Raw genomic sequence first — 21860 nt, forward strand, 5'->3', positions numbered from 1 at the left:
CACATGCCATTACCACTGTAACTCTGAGAGTGTACAAATGGAAGCCAATGGATTTGGTTCCATTTACACTCTCAGAATTATGGGGATTCTTGAAATGAAAGTGTGAGACCCACTGGTCCATGTGAAGGACAAGTTAAAGTGGGCTGGAGTCCTACGCCATAGCCTGGCCACATGAATCTATGATGTACGACAAGTTAGTCTTGTTCATTTAACCTCGACAGTGTGTGATTTACTCCTTCTACTGCACAAAACGCTTTGTGGTGGGTCCCCTGACAAAAAGACATCCAGAACCCCAGAAAAGATTTGGAATGTCTGCTTCATGCTGCCTCCAATCCCCATTCATCACATGGGGGGTTGACAGCGTGTCTAACCTCATTTCTTGCAGCGATCTTGTCCCCTTTCTGCCATCGCAGCACTGGAGTCAAGGCGGGCAGGTCTCTGTCCTGCGGTCCGGTCAGCACGTGTTTCCCCAAGCTGTAAGCCACCTCAAACGTGATGGCAGCGAACACGTCCTTCACGTCCTTCTGTAAAAGAGCACACGCAAGCGAGGTTATCTCAACAGATGTGATTCGTGACAACTGAAGAATACTAGTAGGAACCTCTATGCACCACTTACATGGTGCATAGAGAGATATTCAAGATAAATGACAGCTTTTTTAGTAATTGCCAGTTGATCAATGAAATATAGTAGAGCCTCCTTAATGTCAAGTCCACAATCACAACACCAGTGGGAGTTGAACAAACCACGTGCAACGCAGATTCGGCTCAAACAAGGGGTTAAATAAATGTTCTCCTATGACACTAAAATGTGGAACGCCCTACCAGCGCACTACCAACAGCCTTAAAGACATGTGAATCCCTAGACTCCTTCAAAACCGCTCTCAAGGACCTGTCCCTGTATGAGTGACTCTCATGCCAACAGTAGATAGTGAAGCATAAATATGCTTACATTCTTTACAAATTCAGTTGCACCTTCTTGGTTTTGGTACGCAGGTCAAATAAAACCGTCTAGGGCTGACCCATTAGGGTCGCTGCCTGTTGCCGAGTCCCCAAGCAATTTCTGCATGCAACTCCCCTAATCTTTCCCTATTTCCTTTCCCTTTAAAGGCAGAAAACCTTCTCAAAAGTCTTTAAAAAGAAAAGCCTAAAACTGTGAAATAAAGATAACAAGCTCTCTCCATCCACCACCCATCCATCCATCGCTGTCTGTCTACAAATCAGATGAGAAGTGTGATTTAACGTACAGTAACATCAGTATACCGCCAGACTTGGCAACAAGAGTCCTCTTAAAAATGTCAACTTACTGCAGTATGGAATGCTCAAAAGACAGAAGTCAGAAATGTATCTTGTCAAAAGATATAAGCTCATTTCAGCTCATTCCCTGACCCTGAGAAGGGCATGGGCTATATGATGATGGTGACGTGTTGCCGGTCAAATCTTTGCGTGTGCATCTTTTTTTTGTTGAATCTGGCTATATGACAAGAAACCACAAAGGGGTGTTTCATTTGGCTGCAGATTTGGAAATAATGAAGAGTCCCTTTGAAATCCCATGTCTTCATTAGAGGATATCGCTGGAAGGCTTACATGGGACGAAGCAGCAGATATTATTAATGTTGCTGTTTTCAATTCAACCCCCATGTCCATTAAACTCGACTGTGATCTTTTTGAAGGCCAGTTGGTGGGCCCTGGCTCTGATCTCCACGTCTCAAAGCCACAGGAAAAAACACACGTAAGCTCCAGAGGCAAACGTTGTGCCTCTGTGCCCCGTCTGATGTCTGCCAACGTGGAGCCACGGCCCACAGTGTAAACATAAGGGCTACTCTGTGTCTTTTCCGGTTGTCAGTGAGGGATCTTTTTTCTTCTGTTTGTCTGTTATCACAACGCTTCCCTACGTCCAACCCACCCCACCGCAGGCAGCCACCCGAAAGGTGGAAAAAGTACTTGCATGTTTTACTTAAGTAAAAGTATCAATACTGCAATATGGAAATACTCTGTTACAAGTAAGAAGTCCGGGAATTCAAAATGTACTTCAGTAAAAGTACAAAGGTATTGGCATCAAAATGTAGTTGAAGTACCAAAAGTAGAAAGTACAGTATATGCACGATGTCCCATTTCAAGTCCCATTTTCATTTTCAAATGAAAATATCTACAAGCTCACAATGTGTAGCGACGCATTGTGAGCTTGCAGATCTGCTATTTTCAAATGGCCGAATGTATATAGGGCTGAAGTAAAAGTACAATATTTTCCTCTGAGATGTAGTCGAGTAGAAGTAAAAGTATTGGAAATTAGAAATACTAAAAGTAATTTCCACCACTGGCAGCCGCACATATCAGGACACGCTCGCTCTGCAAAGAACTCACACACTCTCAAAAACCTGAGTGTGCCATTTCTTTCTCACGAGTTAAATGAACGCCCCTTTGCTACCTAGCAACAGTGAGAGAGTTATGACAGGAAAGAGGAAAAGTTGTGTTATGTGCAGGACATGAACAGGCAAAAAAAATAAAATAAAGAGATGGCTCGGGCTCCCCGCTGGGAACAGTGCTGCACGCCCATAACTAAATGGGTCATGACCACATCAGTTCATTCTCACTGATCCTCCTTGGTTCTTTACGAGGACATTAACTTCCTGACTGTCCATTGGACCCTACCACTAGTAACCACTCCAAGCGTCTGGCGAGTTCCCATGCACACTAGGACGGGTCAGCGATAACGCTCAGTTAACATCATGGCCGACTGCAGTCAGAAGAAGAGGTCACCCTCCCATCCATCATTATATGATGCCTCACTGGGGCTCATAGAGACGGTGTTGTTTGGAGCAATGTCTGGTCAGCTCAGGAGCCGAGGTGAACAATGTTGTGCTCAGTCAGTGCCACGACAAGTGGTGGTGTATAACTGTGGAAGGAGGGAGGCTGATGGCGAAAATCCTTCCAGTCTCAGTTCCCCCCATTAAAAGCAGAATGCGTCAAATGGCCCCTGTCCGCTGGCCTCAGAGTGAACCCCCCCCCCCCCCCCTGGGAACACTTAGCACGGGGGTCTCGGCGGCGCAGGCGCGCAGCCCCCCTCCCCCCCTCCCCCCCCCCCCGGCCCTGCCGCTCCCCACTGTTTATCTCACGTTTTTCACGAGCCTCGAGAGAATTGCTGGGGACATAATGACCTGTTGTTCTAAAATCTAAATGTGATGTTTGCGCAGAATCTCATGCTTGAAAAGTGACCTTTAAGTGAATAGGGGCGCAGTCATTAGATTTTTTCCATTAAACGAGAGTGCAGTATATCGCTTTCGAAAACGTTTCCAACAGTATACCCAGATTATTGGGCAGGCACAAAATCACTTCCTACCTCAAACACAGTGGGGCTATAGACTAGCTGGAGGACCCCCAGGACTCGCAGCCACTGCACATTACAAGTGGAGGCGGTCATTGGTAACACTTGGCCTGTGCTTTTTTTTTATTACGCCCTTATTAAAGCTACAATCCATGAGTTTTATGTCCGTTACCTCTCTCTCTCTCTAATGTCTGAACTACAATAAGGATAAACACACAGAGAGGCAGAGACAGATCAAGGGCTCTATTTTCGTCCATGCTAAACCCCGTATCCCTAAACTACTTTGCCTTTTTTGAGTGGTGCAAGCCACTCCTATATGCAGAGCTGTGTGTGTGTGTGTGTGTGTGTGTGTGTGTGTGTGTATGTATATGTACAGTATGTATGTGTACGTACGTACATGTATGTATGAGTACGTAGCTGCAACACCTAAAGTGGCCAGTAGAGTAGGCCTACACACACACACACACACACACACACAGTACAGTACAGTACAGTACAGTACAGTACAGTACAGTACAGTACAGTACAGTACAGTACAGTACAGTACAGTACAGTACAGTACAGTACAGTACAGTACAGTACAGTACCACTCACTTTTACTATTTTGAAAATATTTTTCTAATAGTTAAAGCTCACAACGTGTCGATGTAGATTGGCTAGTTGACCTTTTCAATTTTTATTTTCAAAATAGTAAATAAAAGTAGTTTAGAGAGCCCAGATTGTCTTTGTGCCCTAGTGATGTCTGCCAACGTGAAGCCATGGAACGTAGTGTTGAACACTAAGCGTTCAATCCAGTATGCTCTTTCAAATAACTGTATAGACATTATGGATCAGTTGTTATCAGTGGTGTAGTGATAGTCTACCGTTATACCCTATACTACATAGTATCATCATATCATGTAGTGATAGTCTACCGTTATACCCTACTGTATATACTACATAGTATCATCATATCATGCTAATCATTTCATCCATTGACCACACGCAAGAGCATACAGTACGTACTATTTATACCGTCCGAAACAACCTAGGCGACAGCACTGGTTGTACAGTAATCCTACCCTAATGGAAGAGTAAGGTCCAACCACTGCAGTGATGCACATACGTTATATTGTGTAATATCATCTTCAATATTACTTAAAAATAATGTTTTATTCATTAAACTAAGCCCCGGATTGTTCCCAATATTGCTTCACCACGGCTCTTGTCCCTGGGCGAGTGAGGGAATAGCCTCCCCCATAACATAATAATTATTCCTTTATTTATGGAACGGAGAAGTTCCTGACATGGATAGTGTTAATAGCCTGTCACGGGTCGTTAGAGTTAAATACAGTCATTGTGTTAGTTTCATTAAAGCCTCAGGGAAGTGGCTGTAGCTTTCAAATCAAACAGGACATAGCCTACAGTATATCAATGACACGGAGGTTCTTCAAAACTCACTATTCAAATGAAAACTTGTGGTAGAATACTTGTGGTAGAATACCATTCTGAGTCTGAGTAGCAGAGTTCATTAATGTCATAATCTCTTTGATATTAATATCCTCCAAAAGGAGATTCTCCTAACAATGGATCCCAGTCTGTTCCCTGACCCAGTGTTAGAAGTTAAGAGTGTTTCCTGACAGGCCTCACAACAAGTTCATAGATCAATTTCAACTACATAATGCATTTGAATCATTCCATTAATTATCCATAGAAATGGTCTAAAACAACTGGAAGAGAACAATGTAAAAAGAAAAAGAAACGCACACGTGTGTCATGAACGTGCGCTATAGAGAGACAGGATGTTAAATCTTGATTTTCATTAAATAATTATGTCTGTCTCTTCGTATATATATATATATATATATATATATATCTTTTTTTGTTTGGTTTTTTTCAAAAAAGAAGAAAGGACTTCGCCGTGAGCTTCGTCAGCTGCTCACGGCCTGACAAAGCTCACGACGAAACACGTCGTGCTAATAAATAAGTTGATGATGCAGTAAGTTGTCCGTCTTTGTTCCCTGGAGTGTGCAGTGTAGTTTTTCCAGAAAACTATAGGTCAGGATTTAAAAAGCGTTTTTAGAATGGGCCTGCAGGTCTAAAAAAACTACTTTAAAACACTTTTCAAGTAAAGAATTATAGTTCACCCGGACGGAACGATGCGTTGTAGAGGAGCACAGCAACAACGCAAGCTCTCAAAGCTGCATGTTTTATCTCCCATTTGAAATTGGAACCATGGTCTCCCACACGCAGGAGACCCACACATCCACCACTCACCAAGAGGGAGCCATGGTCTCCCACACGCAGGAGACCCACACATCCACCAATCACCAAGAGGGAGCCATGGTCTCCCACACGCAGGAGACCCACACATCCACCAATCACCAAGAGGGAGCCATGGTCTCCCACACGCAGGAGACCCACACATCCACCACTCACCAAGAGGGACCAAGGCGCTATATAAATGCACCATTTACCATTCAAATAAGTTCCGGATTGCGACTTTAACTCTCACATGCTAATCTGATCAGCAAGATGGCAGCGGACCAAACTGCCCCTCCATGTTCACAGAGCGGTTCTCTCATAGTGGGTGCGGGGAGGATGATGTCACCTTTAGAAGCTCTGATCTTCAGTATAAACGCCCCGTGCTTGGCCCAAACTCAGGAGCAACACAACAGAACTCTTTGCTCTGGTCGACGCGTTAGCCAGGCCGGCCTCTCCTTCCACTGTAAAAAACGCACATGTACCGTACGCACCGCTACGCTGCTACGCACAGAGAGCCGGCAAGTGGTCATGGGAACTATCGTAGGAAACTGACTAACGTACGTTCTTCCTTTTTAGGGCAAAAGGCACTTGGATGACTTGCAGGATTTAGGGGCCGCTCATGCTTAATGTCAATGTGCAATGCATGGGAATCTCATATGGATAAGTAGAAACAGCTCTCTCTGGCTGAGTGATAGATGGATGAATGGGAACAATGAAGTGTTAAAATAGACAGAGGGCCATTTGGAATTTCTCTTGACAAGTATTTACGCTCACATCTCTGGCATATGGGATACATGCGTTCACGATGCCAAACTTAATATTCTCATGGTCTCACGACGAAGCATATGGTAGAGTAAGAGTCAGACCGTGTGCATAAACTCTGGGCCTTACGTCGGTGTTGTTTTTCCGGCATGCCATCGCTGACTGGTCTACGTCAGTGGTTCTGACTGGTCTACGTCAGTGGTTCTGACTGGTTCTGACTGGTCTACGTCAGTGGTTCTGACTGGTTCTGACTGGTCTACGTCAGTGGTTCTGACTGGTTCTGACTGGTCTATGTCAGTGGTTCTGACTGGTTCTGACTGGTCTACATCAGTGGTTCTGACTGGTTCTGACTGGTCTACGTCAGTGGTTCTGACTGGTTCTGAGTGGTCTACGTCAGTGGTTCTCAACTTTTTTGTGTCAAGGAAATTGACACTTTTTAGCCTGCAGACCCCATTCGAAAATATACACCAAGGACCCCGATAAGAGAAGATGTTTACGGCTCTAGCAGTGATTCTCAACCATTTTCATTTCAAGGACCCCCTCAGTTTGACATGCATTAGGGCCTAATGATTAGGCTACGGGCCCCATTTAATGGCATTTCTATATCTGGGACCCCAATTTATATTGCAAAATCAATGTTAATTGAACTCTGAGTGTGTACAAATGAAACCAAATGGCGGTCCACAGCTAATTGACAGCAGTTGTGTGAACCAAATGGACCCTAGCTATTATGGGTCAATAACCCGCCTCAATTACAGAAACCTCAGTCAGCACTGAGGGTTTTACATCAAGACTGGGCTGCAAGTCCTAGAGATAAAAACTAATCTCAAACTGTAATTAACATCAAGACTGGGCTCCTAGAGATAAAAACTAATCTCAAACTGTAATTAGGGCAACCACACTAATAATGCATATCAAACCATGGGGCTCTTGATTGTACAATGGCTGAGAAACTGTGTTCTAAAGCCACTTTGTCACTGGTGGTTTTATACTAGACACTTACTCCAATCGTAATGCCTCTTGCAAAACTGCTTAGGTTTCGCTATACACGGCGAAACATCCTCAGGGATTAGGATTTTACTGTGCGGTTTTACTCTTTCATACTTGATTTATCTGCTAGAAACCCTTCCATATTTCCCACTGATGTATACTTAATTGTGTTCCCCAAGCTCCGCTCCTCATTTAGTTTCGACATCTTTAAAAGCTAACATGGATGCCACTTGCTAACAACTTTGCAGTAAGTTGTTGCTTCTGAACCTTAAGCAATATCACCAACTAAGCATTTCCTATTCTGTTGTTGTTACTGCACTACTTTCATCATTATTTTAATTCTTGATCAAGCCTTGTCGGTGCATTTACTATTGAGTTGGGCCTGTAGTCAGTGGCGGAAAAAGTACCCAATTGTTTTACTGAAGGAAAAGTATCAATAAGTACAAAAGTATTGTCATCAAAATGTACTAATGTACCAAAAGTAAAAGTACTCATTGTGTCTCGTTTAAGGTTTTTTAACGTTTGAAAATAGCCGATCTACAAGCTCACCATGCGTCGCGATGTGACGCATGGTGAGCTTGTAGATCTGCCATTTTCAAATTTTTCCGAAATGTATATAGGGCTGAAGTGGTTAATGTATGTTTTGTAATAATAATCAAAGTTACTATAGCAACTCAAGTTTTCAAATAAATGTAGTCGAGTAAAACTGTAAAAGTACAATAGTTGCCTCTGAGATGTAGTGGAGGAGAAGAAAAAGTAAATTGGAAATACTCAAGTAAAGTACAAATACCTCAAAATTGTACTTAAATACAGTACTTAAATAAAATAATGTACTTAGTTTACACCACTGCCTATTGTCTATGTCCTAACAAATCAGAAGTGGTTCTGCCCCAGTGCCTTTGTCTTTCGACTTCTGGTCTGCAATCCGTTACGTTTTTCTCATTGATAGTCCACGGTGTAGAGAGACAGGAAACAGGGAGGGAGAGCCGGGGGGGGTGGGGGGTGGGGGGGGGGTAATGGAGACGGGACTGACTCGCTGCCAGGCGTCAGAGCCCGCGGCGCGGCCCACGGCCCACAACCCAACCACCCGGCCATCAGCACACCCTGTTGCCCGTTTTCTGCTGGTTATTTTACTATCTGATTATCAATTTGATTTGATTTGATTTATTTAGAAAAGCAATCATAATAAAACATTCAGCGATTCAAGGATTTCACAGTAAAGTCCGAAGACTTATACTGACTCTATGAGTCAGTAAAGTAATAACTCTATGAGTCATTTGTGCTTAATTGCCTCCAAGTGATTTATTTGTGTCACTCAAGCCTTAGAGATAAAAAAAAATCTGAATTGTTAAAAAAATAATCACCCAAGCACCAAAAGTTACAGCAAGGCTGTTCAGAACCGTGTTACTCTGAGTAATGTCTAAAAATCGTAGCGAAAGTATGAAGCATATATGATTCAACCTCATGATTACCTCCCGAACTCCTGCCAGAAGAGAATAGTTGCGTCTGTGTGATGTTAGTAATAGAGGCAGACCCTCAGATGTCTGTCCAGCCTCATACACAAACCTGAACCACTAGTAATAAATTGCAGATTTTTTACCCCAGGACTGTTTGTGTCACGACGTTTCCAGAAACAGATCAAACTAACTGTATCATTCCAAAGGAATCATGCATTTACTGTACGATGTCTCGGTAGTAAGGCAAAAATGCTGTTGCCATTGAGAGGCAACATCTTTAGTTAATAAAGATTAGATTATTAGATATGTATAGTATAGTGGCCAGTTGAGTTCCAATGCTAACTGAATGCTTCCAAATGGTAATAATGAATGTTTTTTTCCTATAGTGAAAGAACAACAAAAACAGTGCGCGTACAATTTCTGATCGAAAATGAAATACAGCCCTGCGTTGTTGTTCTTTTGTCTAGACTATATATTTTGCTGTCTGATATAGTGTACGAGGAATTGATGCAGTCTGTGAGGAGTCAAGACTATGCCCTGGCAAGGTTAATGTTATAATATCACATCACATGACATTGACAGAAGAGCTGTTTACGTTGCCTAATGTCTTCTCCTTGCTTCTATGCTTTGGTTGTGCCCTATACCGCTCAGATGATACCTTTGCAAGGATTCATATAATCAAGTGTTATAATGGCAACTGCAGCTAGGTTGAAACAGATTGGAGCAACAGAGGGTCAGTCTTTGACTGACTCACTGTGAGAATAGAGGGACGCAGTCCCGCCCCCGGCGAGAGGCCCGGAAAAATTATTCCTCGTTCATTTTCCCCATAGACTTTTCAAAAAGTTTTTATTTAAAGATGTTAACACTGCGGAAAGCCAACTTGGCTCGGGACAAATCATGACAATAAACACAATGTTTTGGGCCTATATCAAATAATTAGAAAGAAGAAAAACTAAACAAAAAGTGTTGTACCCTGCCCTGTTTTTCTTCTTTCTAATTATTTGATAGGCCCACCACATTTTGTTTATTGTCATGATTTGTCACGAGCCGAGTTGGCTTTGTCTGCGGTGTAAATGGAACCAAACGGACCCTATAGTGGGTCCATTTGGTTCCATTCGTACACTGAGTTAAATTAACATTGATTTTACAATATAAATTGGGGTACCAGAGATAGAAATGCCATTAAATGGGGGTCCGTAGACTAATGCATGTCAAACCGGGGGATCTTGAAATTAAACGGGTTGAGAATCACTGCCATATCTTTTCAAATGGGGGTCCAAAATGTGCCTCACATCTTTGAATATATATTGTTACAGAGTGAACATTTTAAATTAACTTAAGCTTCTGGGGAGGTCCATGGAACAACATATTTTCAGATGGGGCGTAGGCATATTACTTATCATTTTTGGGGTCCTTGAGCACCACTGATACAGAAACATAAGGTTTTCCAGAAAACTGTCATGATTTAGAAGACATTTTTTCAGTCAGTCACAACAATTCTGTTGACACATATCATTCCTGTCTGTCTGTCTGTTTATTGAGCCAATTTGCATGAAGCAAATCTTTGCGAATCATATTATTTAGCTTTATAATTTAATGCTTCGGAACTGTAATGTGTTTCTGTTCACAAGTATTTTGTCTTTTTAGTGGACAGTTTCGAGTTTGATGATTCCATCTGTCACATTAATGCTGATTGTTGTGTGCTGCTAAATCCATTTCATGCCAGATAGTGGTTCTTCTAGCAGAACCAAAAGACGGGTACCACTGTACCGCTACATTATATATACTAGGACCTCATACTGTTTGGTGTATTCATTTTAGAGTGTTAAAACTCGTTTGTCTACTGGAAATGTTCACTCAGTATTTGTTGCACGTTTTACGTTATGGCTCGTACTGTACACACTGCACAATATTTGCTCCGATTATGCTGTCGGGGAGCATTTTTGGCGCTCACCGACAAAACCCCCGATCTGACGCAAGATCGGGCTTTGATCGCCAAGGTTTTGCTCGCTGTGTGTGAAAGGATCTGCGAGAAGATCCAGCGCCGATAAAAGCCCTCGCCGACGCCTTCCCGAGCGTTTCTGAATATCTACAGTAGCAGGTTTGATATTTGGCTCTCTCGCCGACTGGACATCATACTAGTATGAACTGGGTTGCGACCGCGTCCCAAGAAGGCCTGTATTACAGCCAATGTAATACACTGCCGATCCCTACTCGGCTATCAATCGTTTAGTGTGAAAACCACAAAGATATAATGACTCCTGTAGTGTGAAATACATAACGATCTGATGACTCGCCGACAACTTTAAAACTCCTACAGTCTGTAGGGGGCTAGGGGCCATTAGTCATTCAAAGACACATTCTTGCAATTTGTCTGGTCTAATTGTTCTGTGCCTGTGAATACATTTAGTGTAGAGGGAAATACTAGCAGACTGCAGACCTATCAGGTAATGGAGGGTACGGGCCACACTTTATACTGACGTGATTCAGACAAATACTAGGTTTGGACTTTTTTGATTCACTACTATGGTGTACAGTTGTGCCTCACGAGCGTCTTCCTAGGGAGGTCCTCGAGGCACGTCCCACTGGGAGGAGATCCCCGGGGGGGGCAGACCAAGAATGAGATGGAGGGATCACATCAACTCACTGGCCTTGGAACGCATCAGGTTCTCCCAGGAGGAAGTTACCAATGTTGCTCTGGAGAGGGAAGTCTAGAACTATTCAGTATTTTGTCACCATTTTCATTTTAAGAGCTAGGTCAAAATAATCTTAACCTTTACTAAGTGAAAACATTATGAATGCTGTAAAACACAACAATGTGGTGTAATATCCCCCTTTGAGCAAACCTGTACTACATATTTCCCCTAGTAAAAAAGGAAAAAAATCTGCCCTTTGGGGGAAAGAGCACTTTATAGAGAGCTATCACTTAACTGACAGGAAACATATACCATATGTACAGTCATGCATGATCTACACCACGAACAAACACCAATAAATACCTTTCTGTGCATAACAGAGCATACCACAGTCATTCCATCCCAGAAGCAGCACGTACGTACTGTATCATAGTTCTATCCAAAGTTGAAGATCTTGAAATTGAAACAGGTTTTGTTTCAGGATGTTCTTCCAAAATATGCAAGACACGCACGCACGCACGCAGACTTGCTCGCACTCAGAACTACACCCCCACACACACACTCACACATACACACACACACACCCACACACCCACCCACAAACAGCTCAGACCATAACACAGTCCATGCCTCATGGAATATTTCCCAAAGGAGATTAGTACTCTAGTCCAGTGGTTCCCAAACTTTTTCATGTCAAGGACTTGCCTGCGGACCCCCGTTTAAAAAAAAATGCCAGGGACCCCCATAACAGAAGAACTTTATGGCTCAAGCAGTAATTCTCAACCATTTTAATTTGGTTCCATTTGTACGCTCTCTGAGTTAAAGAACCCATAAGGGCCAATTTAGTTGGTATCTATCATTTAGCTGGGGACCCCCTGGAACTCCCTCAAGGACCCCTAGGGGTCCCCGCCCAGACCCCACTTTGAGAACCAATGCTCTAGTCCAGTCAGTGGTTCCCAAAAGACCCACAAGATAACTTTTATGTCTACCTACCTAACTAAGTGAAAATGGTCTCTACAAGTTCGCAAACCAGTTGAACTTTACTTCTCCAACTAGGTTTGTTTTATTTGTATTTATGGATTTCTTTCAAATGTATGAAATGCTCTGGTTCTATATTGTTTTTAATTTCAGAAAATGTTTTGAAATAGTACAAAAAAAAACATTGTAGTGGGGGAAAAAAAACAACATAGAAATGGGTCCTGACCCACTGCTTGGGAACCGTGGCTCTAGTGGGCCCAGGAGTGCAGATAGGGGAGAGATATACATCGTTGCACGGCGCGTATACCTTTGAGAATTAGGAGTGGAATTCATTTATTGCACTTTTGAAAACAATGTCAACGTGAACACAAATTAGAGCTAAACTTTTTACGGGCTCACATGCATCACGACGAAGGCATTCGACAGCTTTTGACCCTTTGACCCTTGGACAGTTAAGATCCACAGCTGGTATTTATAAAGGAGTAAAAGCATAAGGCTACCAAAACTTCCCTAGGTGGAAATTGGCAGACGGAGTCGGTTTTCTCCCCAAACATACAAAACCCATCACCTTGTTTCCATTGGTATGTTAACTGTCAACAACTCCAGTTTTGATTTCGTGCCAATGTAGATATGAAGCTGTTAGTTTGTAATGGGAGCGAAAACATTCAACAAAACAGCGAGCGGCAATCTGACTTGTTTGCTTTAAAACACACAGCCGTGTTTCCCTTGACAACATGTCCGTCCACTTTGTCATCCCTGTTTTGTGCCGGTTCTTATAGGTCGAAATGTTTTTAAAATATTATTGTATTTTTTTCAGAAATACGCAATCTCGCAATGCGTTCTACCTGATGGGTGTGGTTATGCCTAAACCTAGACCTAACATTGAAGACGTAGGGAAATGAAAAATACGTTTTTCACACACCTAACAATCTATGCCAAAACAATGGAAACATTTCCATCTTTGTGTATTTTTATATCAAAACCAATTTTAATTACTTCCTTTGAACAAAAACGTGATGCGTGATGACGTGTCGAGTCGAGTCATGCATGGATAAAAATTAATCTTGATTTCATTCACCTGTTTTATTCCCATCGCTGCAAATTCCTCCAACACAGCTGGTTTTGATTACAGAACTACTCCGATTTTAAGCTCATTCAAGATGACATCCAGACAGTGTATTACTCGTTTTAAGCTTTGCTGCCCGTCTCTCTGTGACATGCAAACAAACAAACACAATGCACGCGTTGCGCACGTGCATGTAGCGGAGCTATGTCCCATACCTTGCAGGGATGCAACGTTCTGATTGGTTCAACAACACACAGCTTTCCTTTTCAGAGTGAAACTACAAAATAAAATGCTCCAAATAGCTATTCAACCTCACAAAAACAATGCCTAACCTTAGTCCTAACCTGAGCTCTGCGAAAGATGTACAATAATAAAAATACCTTTAAAATATATTATGGAATTTCTATTTCTGTTATGCAACGAGCTTTAGGCCTCAACAACTTCCTCCACTTTTTCCAGAGCTTCCGAAGTGCAGAGCCAAGCACGCTGTCCCGAGAGACAACTCAGCATAGTTCCATTCACAACACACTGATAGCTTATATGAGTGAAATTAGTCATCCACTTTGAGAGTTCTTCTGTAACAGGCTATGTTTCAGCCTTATATGCATTCGTTGTTCGTGCGTAAAAGCCTTTGAGTTTAGTCACTGGAAACAATACGGTGCCAGGGGTGAATTGTGGGAGACGGAGAGGCCTCATTTAAAAAAAAAAAAAAATCTAACAGAGGTCTATGTTACATTGCTTCCATCATTCCCGGAATTCCAGACCCTGTGCTGGAATCATCACTCTAGTCTAGTGTAGCACTAGCTCCCTTGGCTGCTCACTACTGGAAGTGAACCTGGCTCTAAGGAGTCACCACAAGGACACATGGAAGGCTCTCCTGCAAAGGAAAACAAACAAAGTGTCGATAGAAAAAAACAAAAGGTTAGAATCCAGATGAGATCCTTTTAAGGAAGTGTGAAGGAAGGAGCTGCATGGTCCTCAATGTGGGGATCGGGACCCCCAGGGGTCCTTGCAGGGACTTCACGGGGACCCCCAGCTAATGAGGGATTTAGTAGCACCCGAATGGATCCCTTACACATCTGTAACTCTGAATGGACCCCGAATGGACCCCTTACACATCTGTAACTCTGAGAGTGTACAACATGGAAGCAAAAGGACCCGTGGACTCTCAGAGTTAAATGATCACTGGATTTTACAGACTGGGTGCCAGGCCGAGTTCTATAGCCTATGTATCTATGATGATGATGGAGGTTATTGTGTCCAAACAAAAGCACTGCAACACGTTTTAACTGATGGAAGCCATCAGAGCTTCATTCGTCGGAAACCCAATCTCGGGTGCATCAGAATTCTGCTACAGACTCCTTCCTTCCTCTCTTTGAGAGATGAACTTCCTTCGACATCTCCATAATCTTTCTGTGTACATAAACAGGAAGCTATATATTTCCACTCTTTCATGTTTAATTTTAGGAAGACAAATCATCCTCCCGGAGACTGAATAATTATTAATTTGTAAAAATCACATATTTCGGGAGCTGTGTGCCTCAATACTTCACATTGCTACTGATGCGTTTCTACTTAAAACGTCTGAGTTTAATCTGAGCAAAAAAACAAACAAAAAAGAAACCCTCCCTGATGGATTCACTGCCAGTGGGAGAGGATCCACTGAGAATAGTGTTGTTTTATCGTGTTGCTATGCAGTATCTGTGTGTGTTTGAGGTGGTTCCATCCTGGGTTGTTGAAGACGCTTCCAGATGCTTCCTGCTAGCTGATTTGGTGGCTAAACACACAAAATCTGGGACACCGTCGCTTCATTGTTAGTTCCCGAAGCCATTGTTTTTTAGACAGAACCTATAGATAAACCAACGTCAGTCAAAATGGCCCACCTGTCAAGTGCTCTTTTTGAAGGCATGTTCTATAGGCTCCGCTGCACATAAACACATCTCTAATCTCTAGGTACTGTATACAGCGACGGCACATTGGATTTCCTCTGTAGCAAACCTTCCCAAATGGAAGCAGAATAATGGCACAGTGGCTGCAACAGAAGAAATATAAGCTTGCCATTCACGACGAGTGGGTAGCGATAAGCGCCAGAGGAGGGCAGGTCGGAGCAAGCCGGGACCTTAAGCAGGAAGCATCGTGTGGGAGGCTGACCGATAAAATGAGTGATCGCAGCCTGCCATTTTAAAGAACACATCAGATCCTACACACACGTTCCTGACCCACGAGAGGCCTTAATATGACCTACACTCCTCTAGAGCAGACCACTGGTTCTCAACTCGCGGTCCGGGGACCCCCACGGGTCCCTGAGGAGGTTCCCAGAAAGCTAAATGATTGAACATGGAACATTTTACACTCTCAAGAGTTAAAGATCTACAGGGGTCCTTTTGGTTACTCTTCGTCATTTAGCTGGGGATCACCTGGAACCCCCTCAAAGACCACTGGTGGTCCCCCGGACCACTGTTTGAAAACCACTGTCCTAGAAGACCAACAATGGTTCAACATATATGCTGATGCTCATTCGCACACAGACACACACTGAGGCGATACGCGCACACAGACACACACTGAGGCGACACGCACACCACACCATTTGCAGTGGAAGTGGGAAACATGGCAGGAGAGCCCCTTTCATTTTGGTCAGAGTTGGCCACCCATCACGCTGCTTTGCGGTGACATAGTGTGGCAGTAATCGGCCCAGCAGTCTATGAGGAAGCCTTTTTTTTTTGCTCAGCACGCTCCCTCGCCAGAATCAACAAATCAGCAAAGTCGGTTCAACCTTTGGCCGCTCTCGATATAAAAAACAACAATGTATTTCCTATAGCAACAACGCTATACTGTATATCGCCAAGGAATTATGAACATGCAGTATTATTCCCAGATGAAATGAAGGACGTAAGGGGAACAACACATGGTACAGTAACTCCATCTTGTACACAGTGGCAGAGGTAGAAGAGTAATTTCATCTGAAGTATGAGTCATTTCAGTCAGCGAAACATCATGTCTGCTAGTCGTATTCTCCCAAGAATCGGCCTGGAGGAGGACAGAATAATGTTCATTCTGGCACGACCATGTAGGGAAATCCTGCCCCAAAATACTACCCTGTCCTAAAATTAGAATATGATAATAATCTATTCCTCTAAGAAGTCCACATGACTTACTACTTCAGACAAAAGTCTTTAAGAGTTGACATTATTATAGTTAACTCACAGGATCACTTGTAATTTTCCATTCAATAAATTCTTTGCACCAAACCTCTTGTATATTTAGATTTTCGTTTGCCTCTCCATATTATTATTCTTTATAAATTGGTGCGTGAGTTTCTGCTGTGTTTAATAGAAGACAGCTGTGTTTGATTACCTTCCTGCTATGGACTTTCATTGTATCAGCTTTCTTGGCCTGGGCTAAATGAAACCAGTGCAGTGGCATCAAGGGAATGGCACGTTTCTATATGGAACTGTGAAGAAGCAAACAAAGCAGGCAGTGTTGCAGGCAGTGTTGCCATGTCCGCAAATTATAAGCGGTAAAGTCGATTGTAAATAATAATATTGCAACTGCGAGTTGCAGGTTTGTTTTTGGGTTGGGGGTGGGGGCTTGTTTTACAAGTGTATAGTTGCCCATTTGGGCTTGCTTTCCAAATGTTTAAACCAGTGGTTCTCAAATATTTTTTCATGTAACCCCCAAGTTAATATGTATTATTTCATCCTTCATGTTTAAAGTGCTCATGCATGTGGCCTATAATAGTCAAGTCACCTCTTTTGGGCCTAGACCTGGTTGCTTATTTCTCTGGCAAAATCTGGCAACGCTGTGTGGCAGCCTGTCTCCACAAAACACGTGCCAGCAGCACCACTGAGGTTGTGTGGCTCTGGGTTACTGTGGTCTCGTCTTCTTGGGGACGTGCAAACCCATATAGCGAACTGCTGTGCTTTTAACTATCTGCGTTCACCCACGTGGACAGCACGCTGGAGTCAAACAGCATTTACAAGCATCCTCATCGTTTGTGATCAACCAGGCTGCTGCGTTCACACGGGCAGATGCCAAGATAGAGTGAGTCTACCGTTCATTGTCAATGGAAGCCAGCGACATGAAGATGCAAAGATACAGTCTACCATTCATTGTCAATGGAAGCCAGCGACATGAAGATGCAAAGATACAGTCTACCATTCATTGTCAGTGGAAGCCAGTGACATGAAGATGCAAAGATACATTGTCAATGGAAGCCAGTGACATGAAGATGCAAAGATACAGGCTACCTTGCCTGTAGCTGGTAACCTTGCAGGCTATGCATTGTCAATGGAAGCCAGCGAGAGCCATGCAAGGAGATGCATCCGATCCGGTCTAGATTTCTCAATGGAAAAGTATAGACTATAGACAGACAACCTCCAACCACTGCAGATGTACAGTACTACTATTACCATACCACGTAGATTTATTAAAATAACATTTTATTCATTAAAACAAGTTCCGCAATGCAGCTTTTAAGCTTAATTCATACTCCAGCATTTCCATCAGCTCTCTCAATCATAGAAAAGTGTTTTGTGTGTGTGTGTGTGTGTGTGTGTGTGTGTGTGTGTGTGTATGCGTGTGTGTGTGTGTGTGTGTGTGTGTGTGTGTGTGTGTGTGTGTGTGTGTGTGTGTGTGCGCGCGTGCGTGCGTGCGTTTAAAGGTTTCATGACATTAATTTTCATTTATTTTTTATTTTAGGTTTGTCAGAGCATGTTTTGCACTATAAAATCTTTTAAATTAGCATTTTCACTGTGCCTCTCTACAGAGACCCTATATAGCTATCCCCAGCAGTATAGCAGCAATTGGAACACAATGATGGAGCTTTAAAAGTACCCCATGCCGTTTAAATACCCCCCATCTTATGTCCACGTGTTATGGGGACACGAGATATGGGTCACGTCAAGTGGAATATAGGCCAGCGAACACATATACATTAGGAGCTAAATTAGAACAGGCAACTGTTAGAGGCATGGGGTTGAGCTGCCTATTTTAGCTCTTCCCTGGAGACCCAGTTGCAGCTACAGTATACATACACAGCAGTGGTGGAAAACGTACTCACAATCTTTACTATCTTTACTACGTGTTTCTATGTCAGTGGTGCTAAACCTTTTTCATGTCAAGGAGCCCCAGAATTATATGTATTTGCCCGCTGACCCCCATCTGAAAATAATTATGTTGTTCCAGGGACTCCCCCAGAAGCAAAGATATTAGTTAAAAAGCTCTGAAAGAAGTAAAAGTATCAATACTGCTATATAGAAATACTATACAGAATTCAAAATCATTAGAGTAAAAGCACAAACGTATTGGCGTCAAAAAGGACTTAAAGTACCAAAAAGCAAAAGTACTCATTATGCAGAACGTATCAAAAATATTTTGAAAATAGCAGATCTATAAAGCTCACATTGTGAGCTTGTACATCGGCTACTTTCAAATGGCCGAAATGGTTAATGAATGTTTTGTTGTACTAGTAAAAATCAACAAAGTAACTAGTAACTATAGTTAGAAGCAAAGGTATTGGAAATTGGAAATACTCATAATTGTATTGCCTCGCCAAGTTATTGTTAAATATACAGTACTTAAGTAAATGTACTTAGTTACTGTCCACCACTGATCTACACAGCTATACAATACCACTGATGACCACAAATGGAAGTGGCCGTTGGCACGATTTCAAGGCACACTCGCACTGCACTGTGAAGCCCTGAGTATCTATTTAACTCTGAGAGTGTACAAATGGACCCGACAGGCTCTCAAGAGTTACATGAACGCTCAGGATTTTACCGTTTTAGACTGGGGTGGGATCGCTAAAATATAAACACACACAAACACACACACGCACGCACGCACACACGCACATTGTGACGACATAAATTGCCACGGCAGTAAACATGCCATGTGATGCTATGCAGTGTGGAAGTGATCACAGAAATAGCCTGCATGGAAGCAGCGCTGAAGATCTAATAAAATGATGCTTAAAATGTGCAAAGCTAGCTTACCAAGACATGCAGTATACGTCAGTGTTACGGGACAGATTTAAACGCTCTTTAAACAGGATTTAAACAGATTTGAACGGACTCTAGCAAATGGTACTTTGTATGACGAGTAACGGGCGGGACAGCATCTTGCAGAAATACTGCCTGGTAATGTTAAAAGTGTTAATGTTAAAGTAATAAAGCAAGTAAAACTACATTATAAATCTATTGACCAGACCCCAGACCCAAGTTGGAATCCCGGGCGTTAGAGGTGCAGTACTACTTTGTTGTTATCTTTCATGTCATGACTATGAATTGAATACCCAGGACCTGAACAAGACCGCCATGGACCCCCCGGTGCTATCCTTTTAGATTAAGTGTTTGACTGTACTCTGATTGATTGAATACTTTATTAGGCAAGAAATGTAAACAGCACAATCAATATAACCGTAACAATCAATACTGTATGGGGCATTGGGGATATGCTAATGCTAACCAATGTTTGGGGGGTGCTTTTGTTCAATCAACAAACGCCCTTTTTAAATCACTTTGAGATTCAAGATTCAAGAAGAAGGAATGTTCTGGCAAATGGCCGATTTGCGACGCATTGTGAGCTTGTAGATCGGCTGGCCGAAATGTATATAGGGCTGAAGTGGTTGTTAATGTATGTTTTGTAATAATAAGTAACTAAAGTTGTCAAATAAATGTAGTTGAGTAAAAGTACAATACTACAATACCTCAAAATTGTAATTAAGTACAGTACTTATCTAGTTACTTTCTACAACTGGAATGAAGTACATTTGTCAATGTAAAAGTATTTCTCAGTTGTGTTGGATATGACCCAAACCAAATGACTGAAGCATCCAGCGGCACTTGCATGATGTTAGAAATATGAGCGTTTTCACAAGTGTACAGTAAAATCCTAAATGAACACTGAGGGGTTTATTGCGTGGGTTGTCTGAGAAACAATGAATACAGACAATGTGCCAATTACGCAAGATTGCTGAACAATAATTATTATAATACATACGGTATGACTCAAGAATTTCAGTAAAGGTACACTTAAATGCTGCTTTACTCACATCTACCATCTCACACACACATCTTTCTGGTCATTTGAACTCCAATCATTCAACAGTCATCATGGTATGGGCTGTTTTCCCTCTTTAAACATGAGGCGCAACTGTAGTAAAACACTATGTGCCGTTTATTTTTGCTAAAAATAACCAAACAAAGACCATCTGGAGTCCTGGTATGTTATTCTGCAGCCTCTGCCAACAAATACATCAGTGATCAACAAAGGGGTGACTTACATAATTTTCGGCGGAATTACTCGAAAACAATATTATGATTGAACTATTAACTTCTGTGCTCTGTTTTCAGGGTGCACTTCTTGTGCGGTGGAAAGAAATATGTGATTTTGTGACAAAATATTCCATATTTCTAGTACAGATTTCACATGTTAAGGAAGAAGAACCCACCCTTTCCTTTCCGGTCCTGTTGGTCCATTTACATGGAACAAAATCAAACTTTAAGTGCGCTCAATTAAGCTCTCTACTTATAGGAGTCAACTGCCTTTTTGGGTGTGCTTGATTTATATGATCAACCCGGGCAGGGTCGACAAATGGTCAGTGTACGAGAGCCATCAACGAACGTTAAGAGTGGAGGCTCAGAATAGTTCATGGACTGCTTCCACGGGCACTCATGCATCAGGGGCGAAAGCAATCAGCCCTGACACACAGGGTTTCCATATAGCCAGCGCGGAGTTCCAGTTCACACAACAGCAGCCCGGCACCCTGCTGCGTCGCCACAGCCTACCCTACACAGCATTTTCACTATCATGTGTGTGTGAGCAGGGACATGGGTGGAGGGGGTGGGGGGTGGTGCAGGCTTCCCCTGAGGATACAGTCGGGCACCAGCTGGTTTCCATTAGCATACCTCTTCCAAGGGAACGGGGAGGACTCATGTGGGCAGTCGACACATGAGCAAGATAAATGATGAGATTTACCAAACAGACGAGACCCCTCTCTCTTCCAGAGCATAGGAGCCAGATCACTTCTGATTATGATGATTCGGATCCAGCTGTTCTCCCGACTACTAGGCTCAGACCAAAAACACATATTGTGATAAACACAAAGGCCGTTGGGGCGAGCGGGCGCGGATAATCTTTGTTCCCTTTACTTTTCCTAAATCATATGTATACCTAAAAGTCACTGAAAGTTCTAAACAGTCTGGCTGCGGCTGCAGTCAGCTGCAGTCTTGGCACTGCTGCGCTGCCACTGGTGTGGCTACGACTGCCGCTACGCCAGTGGTGGAATGTAACTACAGTACTGTACTTAAAGTACTGTACTTTTAAGTACAATTTTTAAGGTATTTGTACTTTACTTGGGTATGTTACATCTTCTGTACTTTTACTTCCACTACATTTCA

General features: G+C 42.7%; 1 protein-coding gene across 1 annotated transcript in view; it reads right to left on the minus strand.

Moving 5' to 3' along the window:
- itga9 (integrin, alpha 9) overlaps positions 1-21860 on the minus strand; it is a 96212-nt gene that overhangs the window by 37287 nt on the left and 37065 nt on the right. Inside the window, exon 16 of the mRNA XM_080782739.1 lies at positions 372-524. Coding sequence (XP_080638865.1) covers positions 372-524 — 153 coding nt within the window. The remainder of the gene's footprint in view (positions 1-371; positions 525-21860) is intronic.

This window comes from Protomyctophum bolini, assembly GCF_963924005.1.
Source record: "Protomyctophum bolini genome assembly, chromosome: 14".
Classification (NCBI taxonomy): Eukaryota; Metazoa; Chordata; class Actinopteri; order Myctophiformes; family Myctophidae; genus Protomyctophum; species Protomyctophum bolini.